At 33.7% G+C, this 26,071-nt stretch overlaps 1 protein-coding gene across 11 annotated transcripts in view; it reads left to right on the top strand.

Moving 5' to 3' along the window:
• The window catches only part of NEK1 (NIMA related kinase 1), a 215,923-nt gene that overhangs the window by 137,317 nt on the left and 52,535 nt on the right, over positions 1-26,071 (top strand). For all 11 annotated transcript variants that reach the window (XM_073892483.1, XM_073892490.1, XM_073892491.1 and 8 more), the window contains one exon: positions 7,798-7,950. In XM_073892483.1, the coding sequence (XP_073748584.1) occupies positions 7,798-7,950 (153 nt within the window). The remainder of the gene's footprint in view (positions 1-7,797; positions 7,951-26,071) is intronic.

Genomic DNA, 26,071 nt, shown 5'->3' with positions numbered 1-26,071 from the left:
ATATAAGGACATTTGAGACACCTTATTATTACCTTATTAAAAACACTTTACATGGAAAAATAGCATGAGGTTAATACTGTTATATGAACAATACTTCATCTCATGAATTCAAAAATCATATTTAACGTAAGTATGCAATATATTTATGTGATAAGTTTTTACATAGTATAAACAATGTATAAAATTTCTCTCCACCTCAACATCTCTCCATTTCCATCCTTGTTATGAGGTAACCACTGATATACTTTATCCTTCCGAGCTCCTTCCTGTGTGTGTTTGTGTTTGTGTGTGTGTATCTGAATAAAGACACGTTTTATATATCTTTATGTTATAATATATGTTATATATCATTTATTGTATTTATTTTACATATAAGTGTATTTTATAAATCTTTTCATATCACTGATTAAAAAATTCCCTTCATCTTTTTTATAGCTATGTAATAGTCCATTGTATGATCATACATGATTTACTTTTCTCAACATTTTATTTATTTATTATGTTCAGTTAGCCAGCATATAGTACATCATTAGTTTTTGATGTAGTGTTCAATGATTCATTAGTTGCATATAACACCCAGTCCTCATTCCAACATGTGCCCTCCTTAATACCCATCACCCGGTTACCCCATCCTCCCACCCCTCTGTAACCCTCAGTTTATTTCCTGGAGTCCAGAGCCTCTCATGGTTTGTCTCCCTGTCTGATTTCTTCCCATTCAGTTTTCCCTCCCTTCTCCTGTGGTCCTCTGCTCTATTCCTTATGCTCCACATATGAGTGAAACCATATGATAATTGTCTTTCTCTGCTTGACTTATTTCACTTAGCATAATCCCCTCCAGTTCCATCCATGTTGATCTAAATGGTGGGTATTCATCCTTTCTGATGGCTGTTTCTCAACATTTTATTATGAAAAATTTCAAATATGGCAAAATTGAAATAATTTCACAGTGCACACCATATACTCTCCATTGAAAGTATACCATTAATATTTTACTATGCTGGCTTGATCACATACCTGTCCACCCTTCTATCCAACAATTAGTGTATCTTATTTTTTCGTGCAGTTTAAAGTTCATTGCAGATATTGGTATACTTTTTCCTAAGTATTTCATAGCATACATATCATGAAATAGAGTTCAATATTTGTTTAGAAGTTTGTTTTTTTAAGAGAGTGCATGCACATGCGAGCAGTGAGGAAGGGCAGAGAGAGAGAGAGAAAGGGAGAGAGAGAGAGAAAGAGAATCTTAAGCAGGCTCCTTGCCCAGCACAGAGCCCATTGTGGGGCTTGATCTCATGACCCTGACATGACCTGAGCCAAAATCAAGAGTCAGACGCTTAGCCAGCTGAACCACACAGGCACCCCCATTTGCTGAGTTTTAACACATGCCTACACCTATGTAACCCAAACTCCTGTCAAGATACAGAACATCACCAACTTCCCAAACCAAACGTTTCATGCCTCTTCCCAGTTTCTGCTTCTAGCCTCCCAGAGGGGACTTTTTTTCCGAATTTTTTCTATCTTAGATTAACTTTCTGTGTTCTAGAATTTCATTTTAACAGACTAACAGTTTGTATTTTTGTGTGTGTGTGTTTAGCTTGTTTAACTCAGCATAATGCTTTTTGAGATTTATCTGCATTGTGATTATCAATAGTTTGTTCCTTTAAAAAATTATTTAAAATTTACTGTTATTGATAAAGTCACTTCTGGTTTTTTTTTTTTTTTTTGCTCACTGTTAGTTGGTATATCTTTATCCATTCTCCCCTCCCTTTTAGTCTGTTTGTATCTATTTTTTTTTAATTTTGTATCTATGTATTTAAAGTAGGTTTCTTATAGGCAGCATATTGTTGGGTTTGCTTTTTTAATCTGCTCTTAATCATCTTTAATTTGGTTGTTGAGACCATTTATATTTAATGTGATTGTTAATATGGTCAGATCTAAAAATGCCATTTTGCTGTTTGTTTTTTGTCTTATCCATTCTTTGTTTTTTTTGCCCTTTTGTTTTTCTTTCTTTTGGATTGAGTATTTTTGTGATTCCATTTTATCTCAGTTATTAACTGCAGTTTATTATTCTGTTATTTTAGTGTTTGCTTTAGAGTTCATAGCACACATCTTTAACTTATCAGTTTATATTCCAGCAATTGATTACATTTCACATGTAGTATAAGAACCTTACAGTAGTATACTTAGATTTCTTTCCTCCTAGTCATTGTGCCATTGTTTTTGTTTGTTTTTAACTTATGCTATAAACCCCCCAACACATTATGGTCATTTCTCCTTTAAGGAGTTTTAAATAATAAGAGAAAAAGCCTTTTGTATCTACCCGTGTAGTTACTGTTTCCAGTGGTCTTCATAATATTTGTATAAATCAGATTTCCATGTGGTATCATTTTTCTTCTGCCTGAAGGACTTTCTTGAACATTTCTTGTAATGTAGTCCTGCTGGTGAGGAGTTCTTTCAGCTTTGTATGTCTGTAAAAATCTTTATTTTGCCTTCCTTTTGCAAAGATATTTTTTCTGGGTATGGAATTCTAACTTGCTATTTTTTTCTTTTGGTACTTTAATGATATTGTACCAATGTCTTCTGGTTTGCATTTATTATGAGGAGAATCTTCTGTCATCCTTATTGTTAGTCCTTTGTATGTAAAATGTCTTATTTCTTCTGTATGTTTTCAGATTTTTCCCCTAAGCTAGTAAATTTCATTACGATGTGCTTTGCTGTCATTTTCTTCATGTTTCTTTTGCTTGGGTTTGTTGAGCTTCTTGGAATTGTGGGTGGTTTTCATCAAATTTGGATAACTTTTTGCTATTTTTTTCAGCTTTTTTGGTCTTCCTATCTAGCAGTTTATATGGATCTTGTTAATGTTTTCCTTTTCTCTAATTATCATCAATTTTTTCTCTAGCTTATAGAACATATAGAATTCAGTTATATTATAAATGCCCTGTCTACTAATTAAATCATCTGTCATTTTTAGGTTGATGTTGATTTTTTTCCCCTCTTTATTAAAGGTTGAATTCTTTTGCTTCTGTGCATGCATGGTCATTCTTTGTTTGGAAGCCAAACCATGAATTTTACCTAAATGGGTGGCTGTATATTTTTGTATTCCTATAAATATTCTTGATTTTTGTTCTAGGACACAGTTCAGTTACTTGTAAATAGCTTGACCCTTTTAGGTCTTGCTTTTAAGCTTTGTTAGGTGAGGGGCACCTGGGTGGTGCAGTCGGTTAAGAATCCAACTCTTGGTTTCAGCTCAGGTCATGATCTCAGGGTCCTGGAATCAAGCCCCACATTGGGCTTCATGCTTAGTGTGGAGTCTGCTTGAGATTCTCCCTCACTCTCTTTCTTCCCCTTCTGCTCATGCTTTCTCTCTCTCTTAAAATAAGTAAATAAAATCTTAAAAAAAAAAAAAAGCTTTGTTAGGCAGAACCAGAGCAATGTCTGTGGCTAATCTATCCCCTTTTACTGAATCTAAAACCTCTCTGAGTAATCTACCTAATGACTGGTGAATCATAAGACATTTTTTTCTGGCTGGTGGGAAGAGGGACTATTTTTGACCTACCTTGCTTGAACTCCAAGTATTATTCCCTCTACTCCATTTGGGTCTTTTCCCTAGACTACAGTAATTTCCCATGTGTGTGATGATCAGTATTTAGCTTAAGACTCCAAGAAGACTCTTGAGTTCTCTTTGTGTAGCTTTCTACTCTTCCGTATTCTGTCCTGCCAACATTAGCCACCTTTGCCTCCTAGACTTCCAATTTCTGTCACCTCAGCTCAGAGAGACCATCAACTCCACCTGATTTTCCCTCCCTGCATCAAAGTTAATATCATTTCATATGGACATTTAGTTTCTCCAGTTTTATTTGTTAAAGAGACTTCCCATTCCCCACTGTATTGCTTTGACACCTCTGTCAAATACCACATGCCTGTAAGTTATGGGTCTATTTCTGGGTTTTCTACTTTTTAACTATCCTTTTAAAAATTGATTCACTATTGGGAATCATTTTTGCTTTATAAAGCTGAATATCACCTGCTAATTTGCAGATACTTTCAAGGAACTAGGACATACAGATTTGTATCAACATTTTGTATTTGGTTACCATTAAAATTTTATATGACTTACATATGCTGTAATATGTGAGATTGCACCTTGTCTTTTATTGCTAGGTACTTAAATGCTTTGTGTATTATTCCAAAAGGCTCTAAAGACTCAAATTACAATAGATAATTTCCCATTTTTTTTGCTCTGCTAAATTTTTTTATTGTTATGTTAATCACCATACATTACATCATTAGTTTTTGATGTAGTGTTCCATGATTCATTGTTTGTGCATAACACCCAGTGCTCCACGCAGAACGTGCCCTCTTTAATACCTATCACCAGGCTAACCCATCCCCCCACCCCCCTGCTCTGCTAAATTTTATTTTAAAAGTTCCCCCAGAATTATTATTGCTGAAAATGCAGTGTCAGTTGCCTACTTATGATATGTAAGCTAAACTAAAACAAATTTTTTTAGAAATATCCTTCTCTATTTTTAAACCATATGGATGTTTACGACTTGTTTTCTATTTTCTTTAATTAAATTTATAGAAGCAAAATATTATTAATTTATATTTCTTCTCTTTTGTACACCCCAAATTATTGCTTAATAGTCTTAGTTTTAAAAAATTTGCTCAGAAAAAATTTTACAGAGGTATAATTTTTTCTATTTTTCTATTCCTTGAAACTATAATTCATAAATTTTATTATTTTTTATTGAAGAATAGTTAACATGCAATATTATATTACTTTCAGGTGTACAACATAGTGATTCAATATTTATATAAGTAACAAAGTAACCAAGATATCTATCTAGCTATCATTTGTCACCATACAAAGTTGTTACACATAATTGACTATATTTTCTTTGCTGTACATTGTATCCCCTTGTTCTGTTTATTTTTTAAGTAAATGTTTGTACCTTTTAACCTCTACCCCTATTTCCTCTATCCCTCCTACCCCCACCCCTCTGGCAACCACCAGATTATTCTCTTTATCTATGAGTCTATTTCTGTTTTGTTTCATTCATTTGTTTAGTTTTTTGGGGATTCCACATATAAGTGAAATCATACATATTCGTTTTTTTCTCTCTGGCTTATTTCATTTAGCATGTGGACCCTCAGTGTCCATCCATGTTTTTGCAAATGGCAAGATTTCCTTCTTTTTTATGGCTCAGTAATTTCCTGTGTGTGTGTGTGTGTGTGTGTGTCTATATATATATATATATATGTATGTATGTATATATATATATATATATATGTAACCCTGAACAATGCAGTCGTTAGGGGCATTGACCACTCCTCTGTGGTCAGAAATCTCCATATTACTTTTAACTCCCCAAACATTTAACTATTATTAGCCTGCTGTTGACTGGAAGCCTTACTAATAGCATAAATAGTTGATTAACACATATTTTGTATTTATATGTATTACATGATGTATTCTTACAATAAAGTAATCTAAGAGAAAAGCAAATGTCAAGAAAATCATAAGGAACAGAAAATATACTTACTGTACTGTACTGCATTTATTGAAAAAAGTCCACATATAAGTGGATCCAAGGCTGTTCAAACCTGTGTTGTTCAAGGTTCAATTGTATACCACATCCTCTTTACCCATTCATCTGTCAGTGGACAGTTAGGTTGCCTCAGTATCTTGGCTATTGTAAATAATGCTGAAGTGAACATAAGGATGCATATTACTGAATCTGGGCTTTGTTCTTTGTAGTTCCTTTAGGTATAGAATTAGATTGTTTAGTTGAGATTTTTCTTGTTCCATGAAATGGCTTTGCATCACTATATCTTATCTCTTAGAATTGCTTTTGTTGTGTCCCATAGATTTTGGAGCATGGTATTTCATTTTCATTTGTCTCAAGGTATTTTTTGATTTCCTCTCTGATTTCTTCATTGACACACTGATTTTGTTTAGGCTTCACATGTTTGTGTTTTATAGTTTTTTTCTGCTTCAACAAAATGAAACAAAACAATTTTCTTCTGCTTGATTTTTAGTTTCATACTGTTGTGTTTGGAAAAGGTGCTTGATACGATTTCGGTTTTCTTAAATTAATTGAGATTTGTTGTGTGGCTTTTGTATGATCCATCCTGGAGAATGTTCCATATGCACTTGAAAAGAATATGTATTCAGCTGTTTTTGGATGGAATGTTTTGTATACATCTGTTAAGTCCAGCTGGTCTAATGTGTTTTTAAGGCCAATGTTTCCTTATTGATTTTCTATCTAGATGATCTCTTCATTGATGAAAGTAGAATATTAAAGTCCCCTACTATTATTGTATTACCATCTCTTTATGTTTGTTAATACTTGCTTTATGTATTTAGGTCCCCCTATGTTGGATTCTTTGATATTTATAGATGTTCTATTCTCTTGTTTGATGTATGTAATCATTATGTAATGCCCTTTATTGTCACTTGTTACGGTCTTTTAAAATCTTTTTTTTTTTTTTTTTGCTATAAATATTGCCACCTCAGCTTTCCTTATGTTTTCCATTTGCATGGAATATCTTTTTCCAGCCCTTCACTTCACTTGTCTCTGTGTGTCTTTAGGTCTAAAGTGAGTTTCTTGTAGGCAGCATATAAATGGGCCTTGTTTTTTAATCCATTCAACCACCCTGTCTTTTGTTTGAAACATTTAGTTTATTTACATTAAAAATAGTTATTGATAGATGTGTACTTATTGCCATTTACTTGATTGTTTTCTGTAGTTTGTAGTTCTTCTGTGTTACTGTTTTCTTCTTTTGTTCTCTTCCCTTGTGATTTAGTGACTTCCTTTAGTGTCATGCTTATATTCCTTTCTCTTTATTTTTTCTGTACCTATATAGGTATTTGGTTTATAGGTACCATGAGGTTCATATATAACATCCTCTGTATCTAGCAGTCTGTTTTAAATTGAAGGTTCAAGCACATTCTCAAAGCACTGCATTTTTTATCCCCCTCCCCAACATTTTGTTTCTGATGTCATGTTTTACATCTTACTATTTTGCTAATCTCTTGACTAATGATTGTCCTGCTCAAAGGGGAGCCTGCTTCTCTTTCTTTCCTCTCTGCTTGTGCTATCTCTGTCTCTCTCAAATAAATAAAATCTTTAAAAAGAAAAAAGAGGAGTTGGGTTCTTTATCTTCCTACTCTGCCATCTTGATCCTGCCCCCCATAATATTTTTTTAAGATTTTTTTTCATTTATTTTAGAGAGGGTGTAGAGGGAGAAGGAGAGAAACCCAAGCAGACTTGGCACTGAGCCCAGAGTCAACACAGGGCTTGATCTCACGACCCTGAGCCGAAATCCAGAGTCAGATGCTTAACCAACTGAGCCCCACCATAAGTATTTTAAAAGGCATTTATCTATATTTTTACTAATATTAGTAATATCATTCATCATTCATTCTTTCTATTATCATTTTCTGAAAGTCTTTTATTTTTTTAAAGATTTATTTATTTGAAAGAGAAAGAGTGAGCAGGGGGAGGGGCAGAGGGAGAGAAGCAAACTCCCCACTGAGCGCAGAGCCTGACCGGATCTCATTCTCGTGACCCTGAGATCATGACCTGAGCCAAAATCAAGAGTCAGATGCTTAACCGACTGAGCCACCAGGTGCACTTGAAAGTCTTTTAAAGCATCATCAGCATATGTTCTTTGTGATAGGACCTTTCTTTCTTGTGGTGTGTTCAATTGGATAGATCTTAAATCTGTTTTATAATACAGTAATAGTATGTTCTATCAATGAAATTTGTTTTTTGTGTCTTTTTTTTATAGAACATACAGTGGGAGAGGTTATTAAATTAGATCCTGGTGGATCTCCAAGAAAAGTCTGGGGGAGAAGCCCTACAGATTCAGTTCTAAAGATACTTGGAGAAGCTGAACTACAACTTCAGACAGAACTATTGGAAAACACAACTGTTAGAAGTGGTAAGCAGAAACAAAGTTTTCTGTACTAGAAGTAATGTTATTAAAATTCAAATTGTATTTTTAAGATGTATTTAAGTGAATTATTTATGATAGATTATCTTTTTGTCATAATAATTTTCTAGTTAGGTGGAAAATAGTTATATTTCTGAGGAGTTGTCTCAAAATAGTAGTCTTGGATTTTGACCTGACATAACCTGGATGGGATCTTAAAAGAAAAGGAAAAGGAAATGTGTTTAGGGTGAGCCAGAAAAGTAGAACAGTCAAAAAAACATCATTTTACATGAAGAAAGATAATAGGAGCAATGCATGTGGATTCTGGAATTAAGTTGAATAAAGATTATCTGTAGTAGTTATGACAGACATTATCCAAGGACTTGGGGAGGATGAGTTGTGAGGCAGGAGGAAAACATTTATTTTCCCAAAGTATTGTGGGTCTTGGTATTACAGCTATGCATATGAAGAGTGTCCATGTATAAAATATAGAGAGGCTGAACATGGTTTTTCTTTTTTCAGAATTTGTGTCTAGACATGAATGTATGTCACTCCTATGTTCTCTCTCAATCTGTCTCTTTTTTCCCTGTCTCTTTTTAACTCTGTCTCTGTCAACTTTGTGCATACTTTTATCCTTGCCTTTTTCATGAAATATTATCACTTACTTGTTTTCATTTGTGTCTGTCCTGAGAGCAAGGATGATCTTTTTACTCTTTGTAGCTTCAATGCTTAACACATAGTAGTAGGAACAGCTAATTAGTGTTCCATAAATAGTTGGTAAATTAAAGTTAAAAAAAGTAAGACAAGTTATAAATTACTTCTCAGTTCCAGTTCTCTGAAGATGGATTATTTAAATATGGAGACTATTGAATATAGAGAATTATTGGAATTAGAGTGATGCTCACATTTGAAACTGGCAAAAAATAACACAGGAGGTAAGGTTATTCACAGTGTGTATAAAGAAATTAGCCAGATACTAATATGCCAGTGAAATAAACCTCTACACATGTTATTAAAGTGTAAAAAGTAGATTGCTTTTTTTCTTTTACTAAGGGTGAATCTACTAGCTGTTAATGATTCTAGCATTTTCTTTAAAAAAAAAAGAAATTTGAAGAGATGTGTGTATAATTACTTGTTTGAAAAAAGGGTAAGTACACAAAATGTGTGTATTTGTAATTAACTTTCTTCCCCCCATGCTCTTGTGTTTGGAAGTTGTGCAGTTGTATGCCAGACACTGATCAAAAACAAAAATACTAGTAACTTAATATTCTTACATCTTAGTCTGATCCTATTGTCAAAATGCCTCAGGCTTTATTCAGGGGGAAAAATGCCTCTGGGCTAAAACATTTTCAAAAATAATGATAAAAAATTGAGATTATTTTGTAATCTAAAGGTCCTTTATGTGTTTATCCTCATTAGAACTATTACTTTAAAAACATCAGATTCTGATTCCTTTTATGTAAAATCATTATTGCTTAAATGTATATAATTTGGTATATAATAATACTTAGGCAATGTGAAAGCGGGTCTTCTCCATAGTCAAATAATTCATCTTCAGAGAATTGGAACTGAGAAGTAATTTATGACTTGTCTTACTTTTTTAACTTCAATTTACCATTTATGGAACACTAATTAGCTGTTCCTACTACTATGTGTTAAGCATTGAAGCTACAAAGAGTAAAAAGATCATCCTTGCTCTCAGAGGACAGACACAAATGAAAACAAATAAGTGATAATATTGCATGAAAAGGGCAAGAATAAAAGTATGCACGAAGTTAAGAGGTAGTGTAGAGATGTTTAAGTAACTAACTTTATCTTGGATAAAGACTTCTTAGAGTTGTCATTAATTTTTCCTTAACTGTATTTACTTAGAATATGCTCTGTGCTGGGATTTTTAACACAAAGAAGTCACAGTTTCTTATCACTAGGAAATCAAATGTGGCAAGATCTATGTTGGAAGTGTTGTGTATGTAATGGTATGGAGCCACAGATTAGGAGGCTTTATGTTGTCAGTACTGTGTAGTTTCATTAAGGATGATAAGGTCCTTTGGGTCAGAGAAAGCCACAGAGAGACCAAGTGATCTTGAGCTAGGCCAAAAATAAAGAGCTCAATGGGTAAATAAGGGAGAGAATGAAGTTCCAGGCAATACACAATCCCAGTATATGCAAAGACAAAAAAGGTTTATTTAATATGTATGTGGGAGCAGCTTTATGCTGTAGAAGGAGAATGGGCTTTGGTCCAGTTCTGGTTCGATCATTTGCCCAGCAACCATGGGCAAGTTCCTCTGACTTTGACATTCAGTTTCTCCATGTGTAGAATGGAAACACTGTTATTAAGGATTGTTTTTTGAGGATTTAATGAGGAACTTAAAGGACCTGCAATGTTCTCTAGTCTTCCAATCTTTATGCCAGTTTCTCATCAATTTGATTGTCTTAAGTTCTTTTTGTAGTAGAAGGGCTCATGTGAACAATACAACCAGAAATTTTGTATGTTTGTAGCAGTTTGTCTTAAGATTTTCTTTTTTTTTTTTTTAAGATTTATTTATTTATTATTTGAAAGAGAGTGCGGGGTGGGGAGGGAGAGAGAGAATCTCAAGCAGCCTCCCCACTGAGCACTGACCCTCATGCAGGGCTCAGTCTCATGACCCTGAGATCATGACCAGAGCCAAAATCAAGAGTTGGATGCCTAACAAACTGAGCCACCCAGCTGCCCCTTAAGACTTTATTCTTGAAGATCAGTTTGGCTGAATATAAATCCTTGGCTTACATTTCCATTCCTTGAATATTTTATTATATAAAACTCCATAGTATTCTGGCATAAAGCATAGCTATCAGAAATTTGATGACGATCTGATTTTCTTTTTGCTTGGATACTCAAAGGATATCTTTCTTTTTCCTTAAAGTTTTTAAAAAATATATTTTTCTAGTAGGTGCTGTGGTTTTTTTTTTAAGATTTTACTTATTTGACACAGAGAGACAGTGAGAGAGGGAACACAAGCAGGGGGAGCAGGAGAGTGAGAAGCAGGCTTCCCGCAGAGCAGGGAGCCCAATGCGGAGCTCGATGCCAGGACCCTGGGATCACGACCTGAGCTGAAGGCAAATGCTTAATGACTGAGCCACTCAGGCGCCTCTGTTTTGTTTTGTTTTGTTTTCTAATAGTTAATTTGTTTTAGAGTAATCTGGGGTTCATAGCAATATTGAATAGAAAGGACAGTTTCATTATATCCCCTCCTCTGACGTATGCACAGCCTCCCAGCTATCAATATCCCTTCTTCAGAGTGGTGCATTTGTTAAAATTGATGAACCAACATTGACACATTATGATCATCCCAAAACCATGGTAGACATTAAAGTACACTCTTGGTATTATACTTTTCATGGATTTTGACAAATATATAATGATACATATCCACCATTATAATATCATACAAAACAGTTTACTGCCCTAAAAAAAATCCCTGTGTTCCTCCCTCCTCTTGAACTCCTAGCAACCACTGATGTTTATACTATCTTACTAGTTTTGCCTTTTCTAGAATGTCATGGTTGGAATCATACAATATGTAACCTCTTCAGACTGGCTTCTTTAGTTAGTAAAATGCATTTACATTTCCTCCATGTCTTTTCATCATATGATACCTCATTTTTTTTTAGTGCCGAATAATATTACATTGTAGGGATATACCAGTGTTTGTTTATGTAGATAGTTATTCGTTAGGTGTCATTCACCGATTGAAAGACATCTTGATTAAGTCCGAGTTTCGGCAATTATGAATAAAACTGCTATAAGCATCTGTGTGCAGGTTTTTGTTTAGACATAAGATTTCACCTCATTTGAGTAAATACCAAGCAACATGAATGCTGGATCATGTGGTAACAGTATATTTAGTTTTGTAATAAGCTGCCTAGCTGTCTTCCAGAGTAGCTTGCCTTTTTGCGTTCCCATCAGAAATGAATGAGAGTTCCTGTTACTCCACATCCTCAGCACCATTTGGTGTTGTCAGTCGTCTGGATTTTAGCCATTGTATTAGATTTGCAGTGGTATCACATTGTTGTTTTAATTTGCAATTCCCAAATGGCATATGACGTAGAGCATTTTTTCATATGTCTATTTTCCATCTGTATTTGTCTTTGGTGAGGCATCTGTTCAGATCTTTAGTCCATTTTTAAACTGGGTTTTTCAGGTTTTTTTAATTGTTGAGTTTTAAGAGTTCTTTGAATGTTTTTGTTAACAGTGCTTTAAGTCTTTCTGTCTTTTGCAGATATTTTCTTCCAGTCTGTGGCTTGTCTTCTCATTTTCTTGACAGTGTCTTTCATAGAACAGAACTTTTAAATTTTAGTGAAGTCCAGCTTATTAATTCTCACTTTGATGGATTGTGCCTTTGGTAGTATATCTAAAAAGTCATTGCCAAACTCAAGGTCATCTGGATTTTCTTCTGTGTTATCTTCTAGGGGTTTTAATAATTTTGCATTTTACATCTAGGTCTGTGTTCGATTTTGAGTTCATTTTTGTGAATGGTGCAAGGTCTGTGTCTAGATAAGTTTTGGGGGAAGGGAGGGCTGGGATGTCCAGATGTTCCAGTACCATTTATTGTAGAGAGTGTCTTTTCTCCATTGAATTGCATTTGCTTTTTTGTTAAAGATCAGTTGACTGTATTTATATGGGTCTGTTTCTTAGCTATGTTCTGTTTCATTGATCTGTTTGTTCTTTAACCATTAGCGTACTGTCTTGATTACTATAGCTTTATACTAAGTCTTGGAGTTGGGTAGTATCATTCCTTGAACTGTGTTCTCCTTCAGTATTGTCTTGGCTTCTCTGGGTCTTCTGTCTCTTCACATAAACTTTTAGAATCAGTTTGTTGATATCTGCAAAATAACTTGCTGGGATTTTGACTGGGATTGCATTGAATCCATAGATCAAATTGGGAAGGACTGACATCTTGACAGTATTGAGTCTTCCTACCCATGAACATGGAATATCTCTTTACTTAATTTTTCTTTGATTTTTTTCATTAGAGTTTTGTAGTTTTTCTCATCATAGTGTGACTTTTAAATATGTGGTCTCCAGTCTTACCCCCACCCCAATTTTAGGAAAGTGTTATTGAATTATTATTTTTCTAGTTTTCTGTTTCTTAAGTCTATTTCAGGAACTCTACTATTTATATTTTTCATTTTTCTCTAATATCTCTCACTTTCTCTTAAATCCTTTTTCTCACTTTATTTAAAAGAGTTTATCAGAGAAAGAGAGAGGCAGGCAGGCAGAGGGAGAAGCAGGCTCCCTGCTGAAACAAGGAGCCTGATGCGGGACTCATCCCAGGACCCTGGGATCATGACCTGAGCCGAAGGCAGAGGCTTAACTGACTGAGCCACCCAGGCGTCCCTCTAACTTTTTAACTAAAGTTTTTTCTCCTGTTCACCTTTTATAGCTCTTAAGACATTTTGTGTTTTGTTTAGATGATCTTATGTTTATTCTAGGATATTTATTTATAAGATTTTTTCTTTTATTCTAGTCTTTAATTCTATCAACTGCCTCATTTCTGAATATTTTCTCATTGTAATTTATATTCTCTAATGTCTTCTATCATGTTCTTAATTTTACTAACAAATGTTTAAATAGGTTATAATTTTAGGGTTTTTTCTGGGTTTTAATTATATATGACAGTGGTTCTCAACTGAGGGTGATTCTGCTCACAGAGGACACTTGGCATTGTTGGGAAACATTTTTGGTTGTCAACTGGGAAGGATACTATAGGTATCTAGTAGGTAGAGGCCAAAGAAGCTGGTAAATCTTCTACAATGCATATTATAACAAGTGCTGTCCAAACCAAAGTTAGGAAACACCAGTCTTTGGGTACATTACTCTACTTCTTACTCTGTTTTGTTCTTATAACTTGGACAGAATTCAACAGTGATCCTCTGTTACTTATTTTCATATGAAATTAGTCTTAATAAACTTCTAGGAAGAGTAGGGGGTGTCAAAATAGCTTTTCTAACTTCATAGCTTAGAGCTTCCTTTGTTATTTTCATTGAGTGTTTTAAAATTATAGCCTTGTAGTTTCTGAGCTCTTCTGTCTTTACTCCTTTCCCCTACTTTTTTCTTTCCTTTGTTTCTATTATCCCTGCACAGATCAATTTGGATTCTCCTATCAGCAATTTCTCCTGAGTGTGAGGCTTGGTGCTAGAAGGGAACTTCAACTGGTTAGTTTTGAGAATCTCAGACCCAGACTTCCCCAGCCTTTCTGACTTCTCCATTGACCCCTTCCATTTACTTGCAAATTAAAATGTATAAAAGCTATTCCCATTTCATCTGCTTTTCTTAAACTGACCCATCATGCTTTCTTGTGATTACCTGCTGGCTATTTTGGGGAGTTCTTCTGATTTAGGGTCTGTCAGGTGCCCTTCTGTTTCCCTCTTTTGTACAGATGCTTTTACTGCCGGAGTTTGAAGGCTGTCAGTGATTTGTCCCCAGTCACATGTAATTGGGAGTTTGTGAGGATACCTTGTCACCTAGATTTGGTTTAGATGTTATGGGTATATGGTTCTGCTATCCTGTTTTTTTGTTTTGTTTTGTTTTGTGCAGGGATTGAGGGAAATTAAAAAAAATAGCATTCTTTGCTGTCTTCTTTAAAATTTCTTCATTAGTCTTTAAATATTTGGTCCATGTATGTTGCTGTAAAACTTTCTCTCACATTTGACTGTTCTTTCCTTTTAAATATGTAATACCTACAACCACTGCTGGGGAAAATAACTCATGAGAGATGCTCACTTATGATTTTCCCTTTTTTGTAAGGTGCTTGGGTGTTTGGGTATCAGAGTTTTGCTGACATTATAATACAAGCTGGGGAATATTCCCTTTTTTCCTATCTTCTGGAAAACTTTTTAAAAAATTAGTATTATTTTTTCCTTGAGTATTTGGAAGAATTCAACTATGAAGCCACGGGGACTTGGAGTTATCTCTGTAAGAATATTTCAGTTACGGATTCAATTTATAATTTCTTGTGGCTATTTAGATTATAAATACTTTGCATTTAATTTGCTAACATTTTGGAGTCTTTCTAGTTGTCTTTTTGTTATTGCTGTCTAGTTTCATTGTACTGTGGTCACAGAACATCATATACCATCTGTGATTTTCATCTTGAAATTTTGGAAACTTACTTTATTGCCCAACTTACAGTCTGTTTTGGTAAATGTTTCATATGTACTTGAAAAGTTATTGGATGTGTATGTATGTTCTGCATCAAATTGTTTAATCATTATATTCAAATCTATATTTTTACTATTTTCATCTGGTTGTTGTAGCAATTACTGAAAGAAGAGTGTTAAAATCTCCAGGTGGATTTGTGTCATTTTCTCCTTCTAGATTTTTGCTACTTGAGCTAAGTTATTTAGAGTATAACAATTTAAATTGTGTAGTGATTGTTTAGATTGTTGCATTATATTGTTTAGGTGGTTGCATTGACCTTTTTATACATCTTCCTGTTGTACTGACCATTTTTATTATTATGACATAATAAATTTATCTCTAGTAACATTACTTCTTTAAAGTCTACTTTATTTCATGTTATATAGCTATAGCATTTTTTTTGGTTGATGTTTGCTTGTTATACTTTTTCTGTATTTTCTTTTAATTTCTCTGATTCCTTATGTTTATGTTTCTCTTATCTCAAATCCAACCTGACCATCTTTGTCTTTTCATCTGAGTATTTAATTTATTCATGCATTAATATAATTACTGATATGGTTTTGCTCTTTAGCCTGCGTACAGTCTTGCTATGTGTTCTTATCTGTCCCATCTGTACTGTATTTCTTTTTCTTGTATTTCATTTTTTCACTCTTTTTACTAATCAAGCATTTTATTTTTCTCTATATTTTATTCATTTACTCTTTTTTTGTGATCCTAGAGATTACAAATCGTATCCTTAATTCTACCATAATGCCCATTCAGATCTACCTTAATTTTGTATTTATATTGCTTCTCAAACCATGTATGAGCCTTTTAACAATATTACACTATCCCTTCAAACCTTTTTGCTTATTACATACTTTACTATCATATATCTTATATAGTTCACAAGGCATTTTTTTAATTTTATTATGTTGATCACCATACATTACATCATTAGTTTTTTTATTTTTTATTGTTATGTTAATCACCATATATTACATCATTAGTTTTTGATGTAGTGTTCCATGATTCATTGTTTGCGTTTAACACCTAGTGCTCCATTCAGTACATGCCCTCTTTAATACCCGTCACCCGCTAACCCATCCTCCCACCCCTCTCCCCTCTAGAACCCTCAATTTGTTTCTCAGAGTCCATAGTCTCTCATGGTTCATCTCCCCCTCCGATTTTCACCCCCTTCATTTTACCCTTCCTACTCTCTTCTTCTTTTTTTTTAACATATAATGTATTTTGTGTTTCAGAGGTACAGGTCTGTGATTCAACAGTCTTACGCAGTTCACAGCACTCACCATTGCATTGGGGAGGGTATATGCAGTGGTGAGCTCACAAGGCATTATTATGCTAAGCAATCAATATTCATTTACATTTACCCACATTTTATTCTTTACAATGTTCATTATTCCTTCCTGAGATTATATACTTCCATTTGATATCTTTTTCCTTTAAACTGCCTTTAGTATTTCCTGTAGTGCAGATCTGTCCTGTATAAATTCTCTCAGCTTTTGTTTGTCTGAAGAGATCTTTATTTCACCTCTAGCTTTAAGGAATATTTTCAGTATACTAAATGCTAAATAGGTAGGGTTTTTTAAAGGGGGGGATTGTTTTTGCTTTATTTCATTTTGTTCTTTGTACTTTAAAGGTGTCATTATATTTTCTTCTGGCATCCATAATTATATGTCATTTATGTGTCTTATTTTTGTTCCTTTGAAAGCAATATGTTTTCCTTCAAGCTTTTTTAGTAGTATTTCTTTGATTTTCAACAGTTTTACCATGATATGCATAGATGTAGTTTCCTTTGTCTTTAACCTGCTTTAGGTTTTTTCAGCTTCTTATACCTAAAGATTGATATGTTTTTTTCAATTTGGGGAAGATTACATTCATTAGATCTTTCTATATTCTGCCCAATTATTTCTCTTTTTCTTTTTGGGCTCTAGTTACACATATACTAGACCTTTTGATTTATCATGTTTGTTATGGTCTTTTCTGCTTTTTAAGTATTTTCTTCCTTTTTGCTTCAGTATGAATACAGGGATACCTCTGAGATATTGTGGGTTCAGTTCCAGACCACCACAGTAAAGTAAATATCACAGTAAAGCAAGTCAAATGAATTTTTTGGTTTCCTGGTGCATACTGAAGTTATGTTTACACTATACTATGATCTGTTAAGTGTATAATAGCATTCTGTCTAAAAAAGCGATGTACATGCCTTAATTTAAAAGTACTTTATTGCTAAAAAATACTAACCATCATCTGAGCTTTCAGCAAGTCATCTTCACTGATCGCAGATCACCATAACAAATATAATAATAATGAAAAAGTGAAATATTGCTATTACCAAAATGCAACAGAGACACAAAGTGAGCAAATGCTATTGGAAAAGTGGCACCGATAGACTTGCTTAATGCAGGGTTGCCATCAATTTCCATTTGTAAAAGAAACAATTATCTGTAAAATGCAGTAAAACAAGGTATGCCGGCATTTCTATTGATCTGTCATTTCATTAATTCCGTCTTCTGCCATCTCTAACCTTCTGCTGTCTCCAAATGAATCCAGTGAGTTCATAATATCAAATATTGCATTTTTCAATGCTAGAATGCCCATTTAATATTCTTTTATAGATTTCAGTTCTCTCTTGAAAATGCCCATAGATTTATCCCTTTGGTCCATCTCTTTCTCTTTTTTCTTGAACATATTGATCAAAGTTAGTTTAAAGTACCTATCTGATAAATTTAATATCTGAGGTATATATATGTTTCTATTATTATCTGTTTGTTTCTGTTGTCTCTGTTTTTCTTGGTTTTTAGTCATTTTCTGTTTGTATTTTTTTTTATAAACCATACTTTGTGAGAGAAGTCAACAAACTTCTATAAATTGTGAGATTATAGCTATTTCAGGCTTTGTGAACCTATATGATCCATATTCTTCTTTTAAAATTTTTCTACAGGGGTGCCTGGGTGGCTCAGTCATTTAAGCATCTGACTCTTGCTTTCAGCTCAGGTCATGGTCTTGTGGTCGGGAGATCAAGCCCCGCTTTGCACTCCATGCTCAGTGCAGAGTTTCAGATTCTCATTCCCTCCCCTCTGCTCCTCCCCGTGCTCGTGCGAGTGCATGCACATGTGCTCTCTCTCTCTCTCTCTCTCTCAAATAAATCTTTAAAACAATTTTTTTCCACAGCACTTTAAAAATGTAAAAACCATTTTTAGCTCATAGACTATATAAAACCAGGACACAGGTTAAAATTGTCGTATTTGTGTTTTATAATATTTGTTTGGAAATGACAAACATTGTGGTTGAAAAATTTAATAGCCTCTGGATAATGTTATCTTTCTTCAAAGATAGATTTTCTTCTTAAAACTAAATAATACCAGCAGATTATTTTGATACTGTTGAGGTTTGTATTAGACTTTTGTTATGGTGTGTTTGCTTGTTTTTGTAGTTTTTAACTTATTTCAACATGTAGCCCTTATTCCGATGCCTTGACCTTTCTGAAATCTCAACTAAAAGTTTATGTTGTTTACCAAGTTTCCCTGTACTCAAATCTTTCCTCAGCATTTTATTCTCCTAGCTGCTATTACCTGCTGATTTTCTTGGAGTATTGCTTTATGCATGCATAGTTTAGGAGTAAGCCAAAAATAGAGGGGATTTTTTGTTGTTGTTTTATCCTTGTTAGAGGACTTTTGCATAGATTTAAGGGTTGCTTATTGATGGTTTACTCTTCCATGATTTTGTCATTCAAGTCTGAGTCACTTCTAACCTGGTAGGATTGTTGCTTTCTGCTTGTAATCTATTTGCCTGTGCTGATACTTAGAAAATGCCCTCAGAGAAAAGCTGGGATGAAGTCGAGCTCATCTCATGTGTTTACCTTCTTTCAGTTGAAGTCCATTAGTCCTTGCCTGCATCATTTATTCTCCAATGAGTCTATACAGTTTTTTAAATGTACTTTTTGTCTATCATTTCTACTTATTTTTAGTGGGAGATTAATCTAATATGAGTTACATTATCATGGCCAGGAACAAACATACATCTATTACATTTTCTTTAACTGTTTTTTTTTCTTGACTATAATATTATATTTTCAGTGTTGTAAAACATGTTGAAAATACCAAAAACATACTTTAAGAAATTGAAATTACCCATAACACTACTACCCAGAGATTATGTTTTCATTAATCACATAAAGTTGTGTTTTAATTTTAAATTTTAGTTGTTATAAAAGTTATCTGTGCACATAATTTAAAATACCAAGTAGCTCTGGAAGTTCTTTTTACCAAAAACAGCTGTCCCTAGACCTCACTTCTTGCCTTATATTCTACTTCCCAGAGTCATCCACTTTCAGCTCTTTTAACTGTTTGTTTTTTTATTTCTGCACATAATTTTAAAGCAAATACCTCTACTATTACTTCTTGATTTAAAAAAAAAATCCCCCCCCCCTCAGTTCTAGGCATTACATATGAACTTCTTATTTTGGAAGATAAGGATTTAGCTGCCTCTCATCCGTTTTTTCCCCTTGATCTCACCATATAAATCTACACATACCATTTTTACATCCTCTAAATATAATTAGAATTTTGGTTAAATCAACATACAGTATTGGTATTGTTATGACCATGAATGTTCTTATCAAAGCTAAGATATATTGTACCATGATTGCTTTTCTTTTTTGCATAGTATTTCATTTTCCCTTTAGTGAGTATTTTTTTCTTTGTTTTCATGTATTTATTTCTAGTTTGTTGCCTTACTCTCCCCTAGATATGTTTGTCTCTTCTCAGAGCATCCAAATTCATTAAGTATTCTATTGGTATAATCTTGGAAGCATTTCTTTGGAATCCTTCTTCTTCTAAATTAGACAAGTTTTTCCTTTGGACTGCTGTAAAGATGTCATCCGGGCCTCTCCCTTAACTTGTCCTAATGTTAGATCTCTTATTGCTTTGCTTTTCTTGATATATTCCCACATTTTACAGACATCTGTGAGGTGTGTGTGTGTGAGAGAGGGAGAGAGACAGAGAGAGACAGAGAGAGACAGACCATATGTGGTAAAAATTGCTACTGTCTGCAGTATCCGATTTTCCCTTCTTCCTTTTTAGTAATAGACTTTCCCCATGCGCACCATGGGTTTGGGTTGGCACATGGCTGTCTATGCAGAAACTACATTTCCCAGCTTCTCTTTTGCAGCTGGATGTGGCCATGTGGATTGAATAGGTTGTATCCAAAGTAAAATAACCATTCATGTGGCTTTTACTTTTTTCTAGCTTAATTGAAGTCTGACTGACATATAAAAAATTACATATATTTAAGGTATACAACATGGTGGTTTGATATAAGTATACCTTGTGTGATGATTACCACAATCAAGCCAATTAACATATCCATCAGCTCACATACTTAACAGTGAGTATGTGTGTGTGTGTGTGTGTGTGGTGGTAACACTTAAGATATACTCTCCTAGCAAATTTCAAGTATACTATACATTATTAACTATAATTAACCATTCTGTAGATCTGTAGAACATATTCATGTTATAACTGAAGGCTTGTACTCTTTACCAATATCTTCCCATTTCCCCCACACACCAGCCCCTGGCAACCACCATTCTACTCTCTGTCTCTTTGAGTTCAACTTTTTTAGATTCCACATGTACATGATACATACAATGTTTGTCTTTCTGTGTCTGGCTTATTTTACTGAGCCAGAGGATAAGGTCCTCCAGGTTCATCCACACTGTCACAAATGGCAGGATTTCCCTATTTCTTAAGGCCAGATAGTATTCCAATATATATGCCACATATTCTTTATTTATTCATCTGCTGATAGACACTTAGGTTGTTTTCATGTCTTGGCTACTATGAATAATGCTGCAGTGAACATGGGAGTACAGGTATCTTTTCAAGATACTGATTTAATTTCATCTGGATGTAAACCCAGAAGAGGAGTTGCTGGATCATATGGTAGTTCTATTTTTAACTTTTTTAGGAACCTCCGTACTGTTTTCCATAATGGCAGGACCAATTTCCAGTCCCATTTATATTATACAAGGGTTCCCTTTTTTTCGACATGCTTTTACCAGAATTTGTTATCTCTTAGCTTTTTTATAATAGTGTATTAACAGGAGTAGATGATATCTCATTGTGGTTTTGATTTGCATTTCCCTGATGATTAGTGATGTTAAGCATCTTTTCATATACCTGTGACCATTTGTATGTCTTATTTTGAGAAATGTCTTTTCAGTCCCTTTCCCATTTTTAATTGGTATTAATTAATTAATAATAGAAAATTAGGTCGCCTGGGTGGCTCAGATGGTTAAGCGTCTGCTTTCGGCTCAGGTCATGATCCCAGGGTCCTGGGATCGAGTCCCACATCTGGCTCCCTTCTCGGCGGGAAGCCTGCTTCTCTCTGCCTCTGCCCGTCTCTCTCTCCATCTCTCATGAATAAATAAATAAAATCTTAAAAAAAAAAAAGAAAATTAATTTGCCCTTTTTTGCAATCACGTTTTAGGAGTTCTTTATGTATTTTGAGTATTAACCCCTTACCAGATACATGGTTTACAAATATTTTCTCTCATTCCATAAACTGCCATTTCATGTTGTTGATTGTTTCCTTTGCTATGCAGAAGCAGTTTGGTTTGATATAGTTCTGCTTTTTTAGTTTTGATTTTGTTTTTTGTGCTCTTGGTGTTATATTAAAAAATTCCTTGCCATGATGTGTATGTTCTTTTTTGAGGTGCCCATTCAAGTGTCTTGCCCATCCTTCCATTGTTATTGTTTTCTTTTGGTTTCTAGAAGTTTTTTGTATATTCTAGGCAGAAGCCCTTTGTTAGTTATGTGTGTTGTAAATTTGTGTTTCACTGGCTTGTCCTTTTACTGAATGGCATTTTTTTGAAGAACAGAAGCTGTTAGTTTTATTAGGTCCAATTTATTTAGTCCTTTTCCTTATAGTTAGTGTTTTTTGTATCCTGTTTTAAAAAAATCCTAAGGTCATGATGATTTTTTTTCCTCTGTTAACTTCTAAAAGCTTTATTGTTTAACTTTCAAATTTAGACCTGCAACTTATCTCATAAAGATGTTTCTGTATGGTATGAAAAGGAGTCATTTTATTTTTTCTGATTTAGTATCTAGTTGACCCTGCATCATTTATTTAAAAAAACCCTCCTTTCGCACTGCTCTGTAGTGATATTTTTGTTACAAGTTGAGTATCTATATATGTGTTTCTGAACACTTAAATTATTCCATTGATTTCTGTCTGTTTTTACTATTATACTTCTTGATTATAAATTTTTAAATCCAGTAAATCAAGTTTTCCCATCTTGCAAATTCAAGAGAAATCTGGCTAGTTTTACCCCTTTTCATTTCCATATAAATTTTAGAGTAGGCTTCTCAAAAATATGTTGTTGGTTTCTTTAGGATTATATTGAATATTTAGATTGGAAGAAATTGTTATCTTTACAATATTCACTCTTCTAGTCCATGAATACTTAATATCCTCGCATTTGTCTAGATCTTTTATTTCCTCTCAACAGTAGGTTATAGTTTTCTTCGTAGTGGTATTTTATAAACTTGTTAGGTAATTCCAAAAATTTCATACTTTTTGATGTCATTGTTTTATTCCTCTCTTTTGAAATTTTATTTTATAATTGTGGCTCATGTATAAACGTAGAAATATAATTCACTTTTATATATTGACTTTATATTCAGCAACTTTGCTAAGTTCTTTCATTAATTCTGGTAATGTATCTATAGTTTCTCTTGGTATTTTTGTGAACCCATGATACTGTGTTAAGACAGTTTTATTTTATGTTTTCTAATTCTTATGCTAATTCTTCTAATAGAATGTTGATTAGAGAAGTGCCACATTTTTAAGTCTTTTTTGAAAATATCCATTATCAGATTAAGGAATTCTTTTCTAATCTTGTTTTATGAAGAGTCATGAAATGTATTAAACTCTTTTTCTGAATTAATTAAGATGATTGTATGATTTTTGTTCTTTATTATATTAATGTTGCAAATACCAATGATTGATTTTCAAATATTAAACAGGTTTTATCAGTATTATCACTTTTTTTACTGTTACCAGTGTTATAAGTTACGGATTTCATTTGTGATTTTTTGATTGTAAGTGAATTCCGTTGTCATATTCCTTTGGCCATTTAGATGTCCTTTATAAATTGTATTTATATTCTTTGCCCTTTTTATGTTGCATTGTCTATGTTTTTCATGTGAATTTTTATCTGGTATAGATTACTTTTATCTAGTATATCATCACAGGTTTTTCCCACGTGCTCCTAATTCACTTATGCTTTTTTTGGCCATGCAGATTTTTAAAAAATTTCCATGCAAGTATGTCTTTTTATTTATATCTTTTCAATTTTCTTTAGTGGGTAAAAGTTTTCCCAAATTTTTAAATCAGTTTGATAGACAACATATGCATGTATGTGAGTGTAAATGGACATGCACACACTTGCAAGACATTTAATCTAATTGGAAATCTAACAATTTTCTGGATTATTTTTTGACAATTATTATTTCAAACGAATTTTAAGCTCATTTTATATAACTGGGTATTTTGATTAGAATTGTATTAAATTTATATATTGATTTTTGAAATATTTTTTATGCTACTAAATTCAGGAGTTTAAGTATGTCTTTATCTTTGTACCAATCCTATTTTGTGTTTATCAGTAACATTTTGTTTTATTCATTTAAGTTCTTAAAGTCTTTTTTTTGGTAAAATGATGCTTTTTTTTTTAACCATCCTTTTATTTACTTATTTATTTTAATTCAAATTCAATAAATTAATATATTGTGTATTATTAGTTTCAGAGGTAGAGCTCAGTGATTCATCAGTCTTCTATACTACCCAGTGCTCGTTACATCAGGTCCCCTCCTTAATGTCCATCACCCAGTTACCCCACCCCTCCAGCAACCCTCAGTTTGTTTCCTGTGCTTAAAAGTACTCCTCTTAGGGTTTATTTCCCTCTCTGATTTCATCTTGTTTTATTTTTCCCTTCTTCCCCTATGAGCCTCTGTTTTGTTTCTTAAATTCCACATATCAGTAAGATCATATAATAATTGTCTTTCTCCGATTGACTTATAGCATAATACCCATCCACAGTTCCATCCACATCGTTGCAAATGGCAAGATTTCATTTTTTGATGGCTGAATAATATTCCATTGTGTATATATACCACATCTTCTTTCTTTAAACATTCCTCTGTCAACAGACATCTGAGCTCTTTCCAATTGCTGCCATAAACATTGGTGTGCAGGTGCCCCTTCGGATCACTACATTTGTATCTTTGGGGTAAATACCTAGTAGTGCAATTGCTGGGTCGTAGCATAGCTCTATTTTCAACTTTTTGAGGAACCTCCATACTGTTTTCCAGAGTGGCTGCACCAGCTTGTCTTCCCACCAACAGCGTAAGAGCGTTCCTCTTTCTCCACATCCCCGCCAACATCTGTTTGTTTCCTAACTTGTTAATTTTAGCCATTCTGACTGGTGTGAGGTGGTATCTCATTGTGGTTTTGATTTGTATTTCCCTGATGCCGAGTGATATTGAGCCCTTTTTCATGTGTCTATTGGCCATTTGTATGTCATCTTTGGAGAAATGTCTTTTCATCTCTTCTGTCCGTTTCTTGATTGGATTATTTGTTCTTTGGGTGTTGAGTTTGATAAGTTCTTTATAGATTTTAGATACTGGCCCTTTATCTGATAAGACATTTGCAAATATCTTCTCCCATTCTGTCGCTTGTCTTTTGGTTTTGTCCAGTTTGCTGTGCAGAAGATTTTTATCTTGATGAAATCCCAATAGTTCATTTTTGCCTTTGTTTCCGTTGCTTTTGGAATTGTGTCTAGCAAAAAGTTGCTTCAGGCAAGGTCACAGAGATTGCTGTCTGTGTTCTCCTCTAGGATTTTGATGGATTCCTGTCTCACATTGAGGTCTTACATCCACTTTAAGTCTATTTTTTTGTGTGGTGTAAGAAAGTGGTCCAGTTTCATTCTTCTGCATGTGGCTGTCCAATTTTCCCAACACCATTTGTTGAAGAGACTGTCTTTTTTCCATTGAATATACTTTACTGCTTTGTCGAAGATTAGTTGACCATAGAGTTGAGGGTCCATTTCTGGGTTCTCTATTCTGTTCCATTGACCTATGTGTGTGTTTTTGTGCCAGTACCATATTGTCTTTATAGTAGAGCTTGAAGTCCGGCATTGTGATGCCCCCAGTTTTGTTTTTCTTTTTCAACATTCCTTGGCTATTTGGAGTCTTTGGTTCCATACAAATTTTAGGATTATTTGTTCAGCTCTATGAAAAAAGTTGATGGTATTTTGATAGGGATTGCATTAAATGTATAGATTGCTCTGGATAGCTTAGACATTTTATCAATATTTGTTCTTCCAATAAATGAGGATGGAACATTTTTCCATTTCTTTTTGTCTTCCTCAGTTTCTTTCATGAGTGTTCTATAGTTTTCAGAGTACAGATCTTTTACCTCTTTGGCTAGTTTTATTCCTTGGTATCTTAGGGGTTTTGGTGCAGTTGTAAATGGAATCAATTCCTTAATTTCTCTTTTTTCTGTCTCATTGTTATTGTATAGAAATGCAACTGATTTCTATGCATTGATTTTTATATCCTGCCACTTTGCTGAATTCCTTTATGAGTTCTAGCAATTTTGGGGTAGAGTTTTTTGGGTTTTCCACATAGAGTATGATATTATCTGTGAACAGTGAGAGTTTGACTTCTTCTTTGCTGATTCAGATGCCTTTTCTTTCTTTTTTTTAAAGTTAAGCTTTTTATTTTGGGAATTTTCAAATATAAACAAAAACTAGAAAAAAAAAACAGTGTAATGAACCTCCCTATACCTTTCACCCAGCCTTTTTTAAAATATTAATTATTTTTTAATGTAGTGTTCCATGATTCATTGTTTGTGTATAACACCCAGTGCTCCGTTCAACATGTG

Source organism: Callorhinus ursinus, unplaced genomic scaffold, assembly GCF_003265705.2.
Source record: "Callorhinus ursinus isolate GAN/ISIS: 27379988/994484 unplaced genomic scaffold, GSC_fseal_2.0 scaffold4, whole genome shotgun sequence".
Lineage (NCBI taxonomy): Eukaryota > Metazoa > Chordata > Mammalia > Carnivora > Otariidae > Callorhinus > Callorhinus ursinus.
This window is presented reverse-complemented; position numbering and strand designations above follow the sequence as displayed.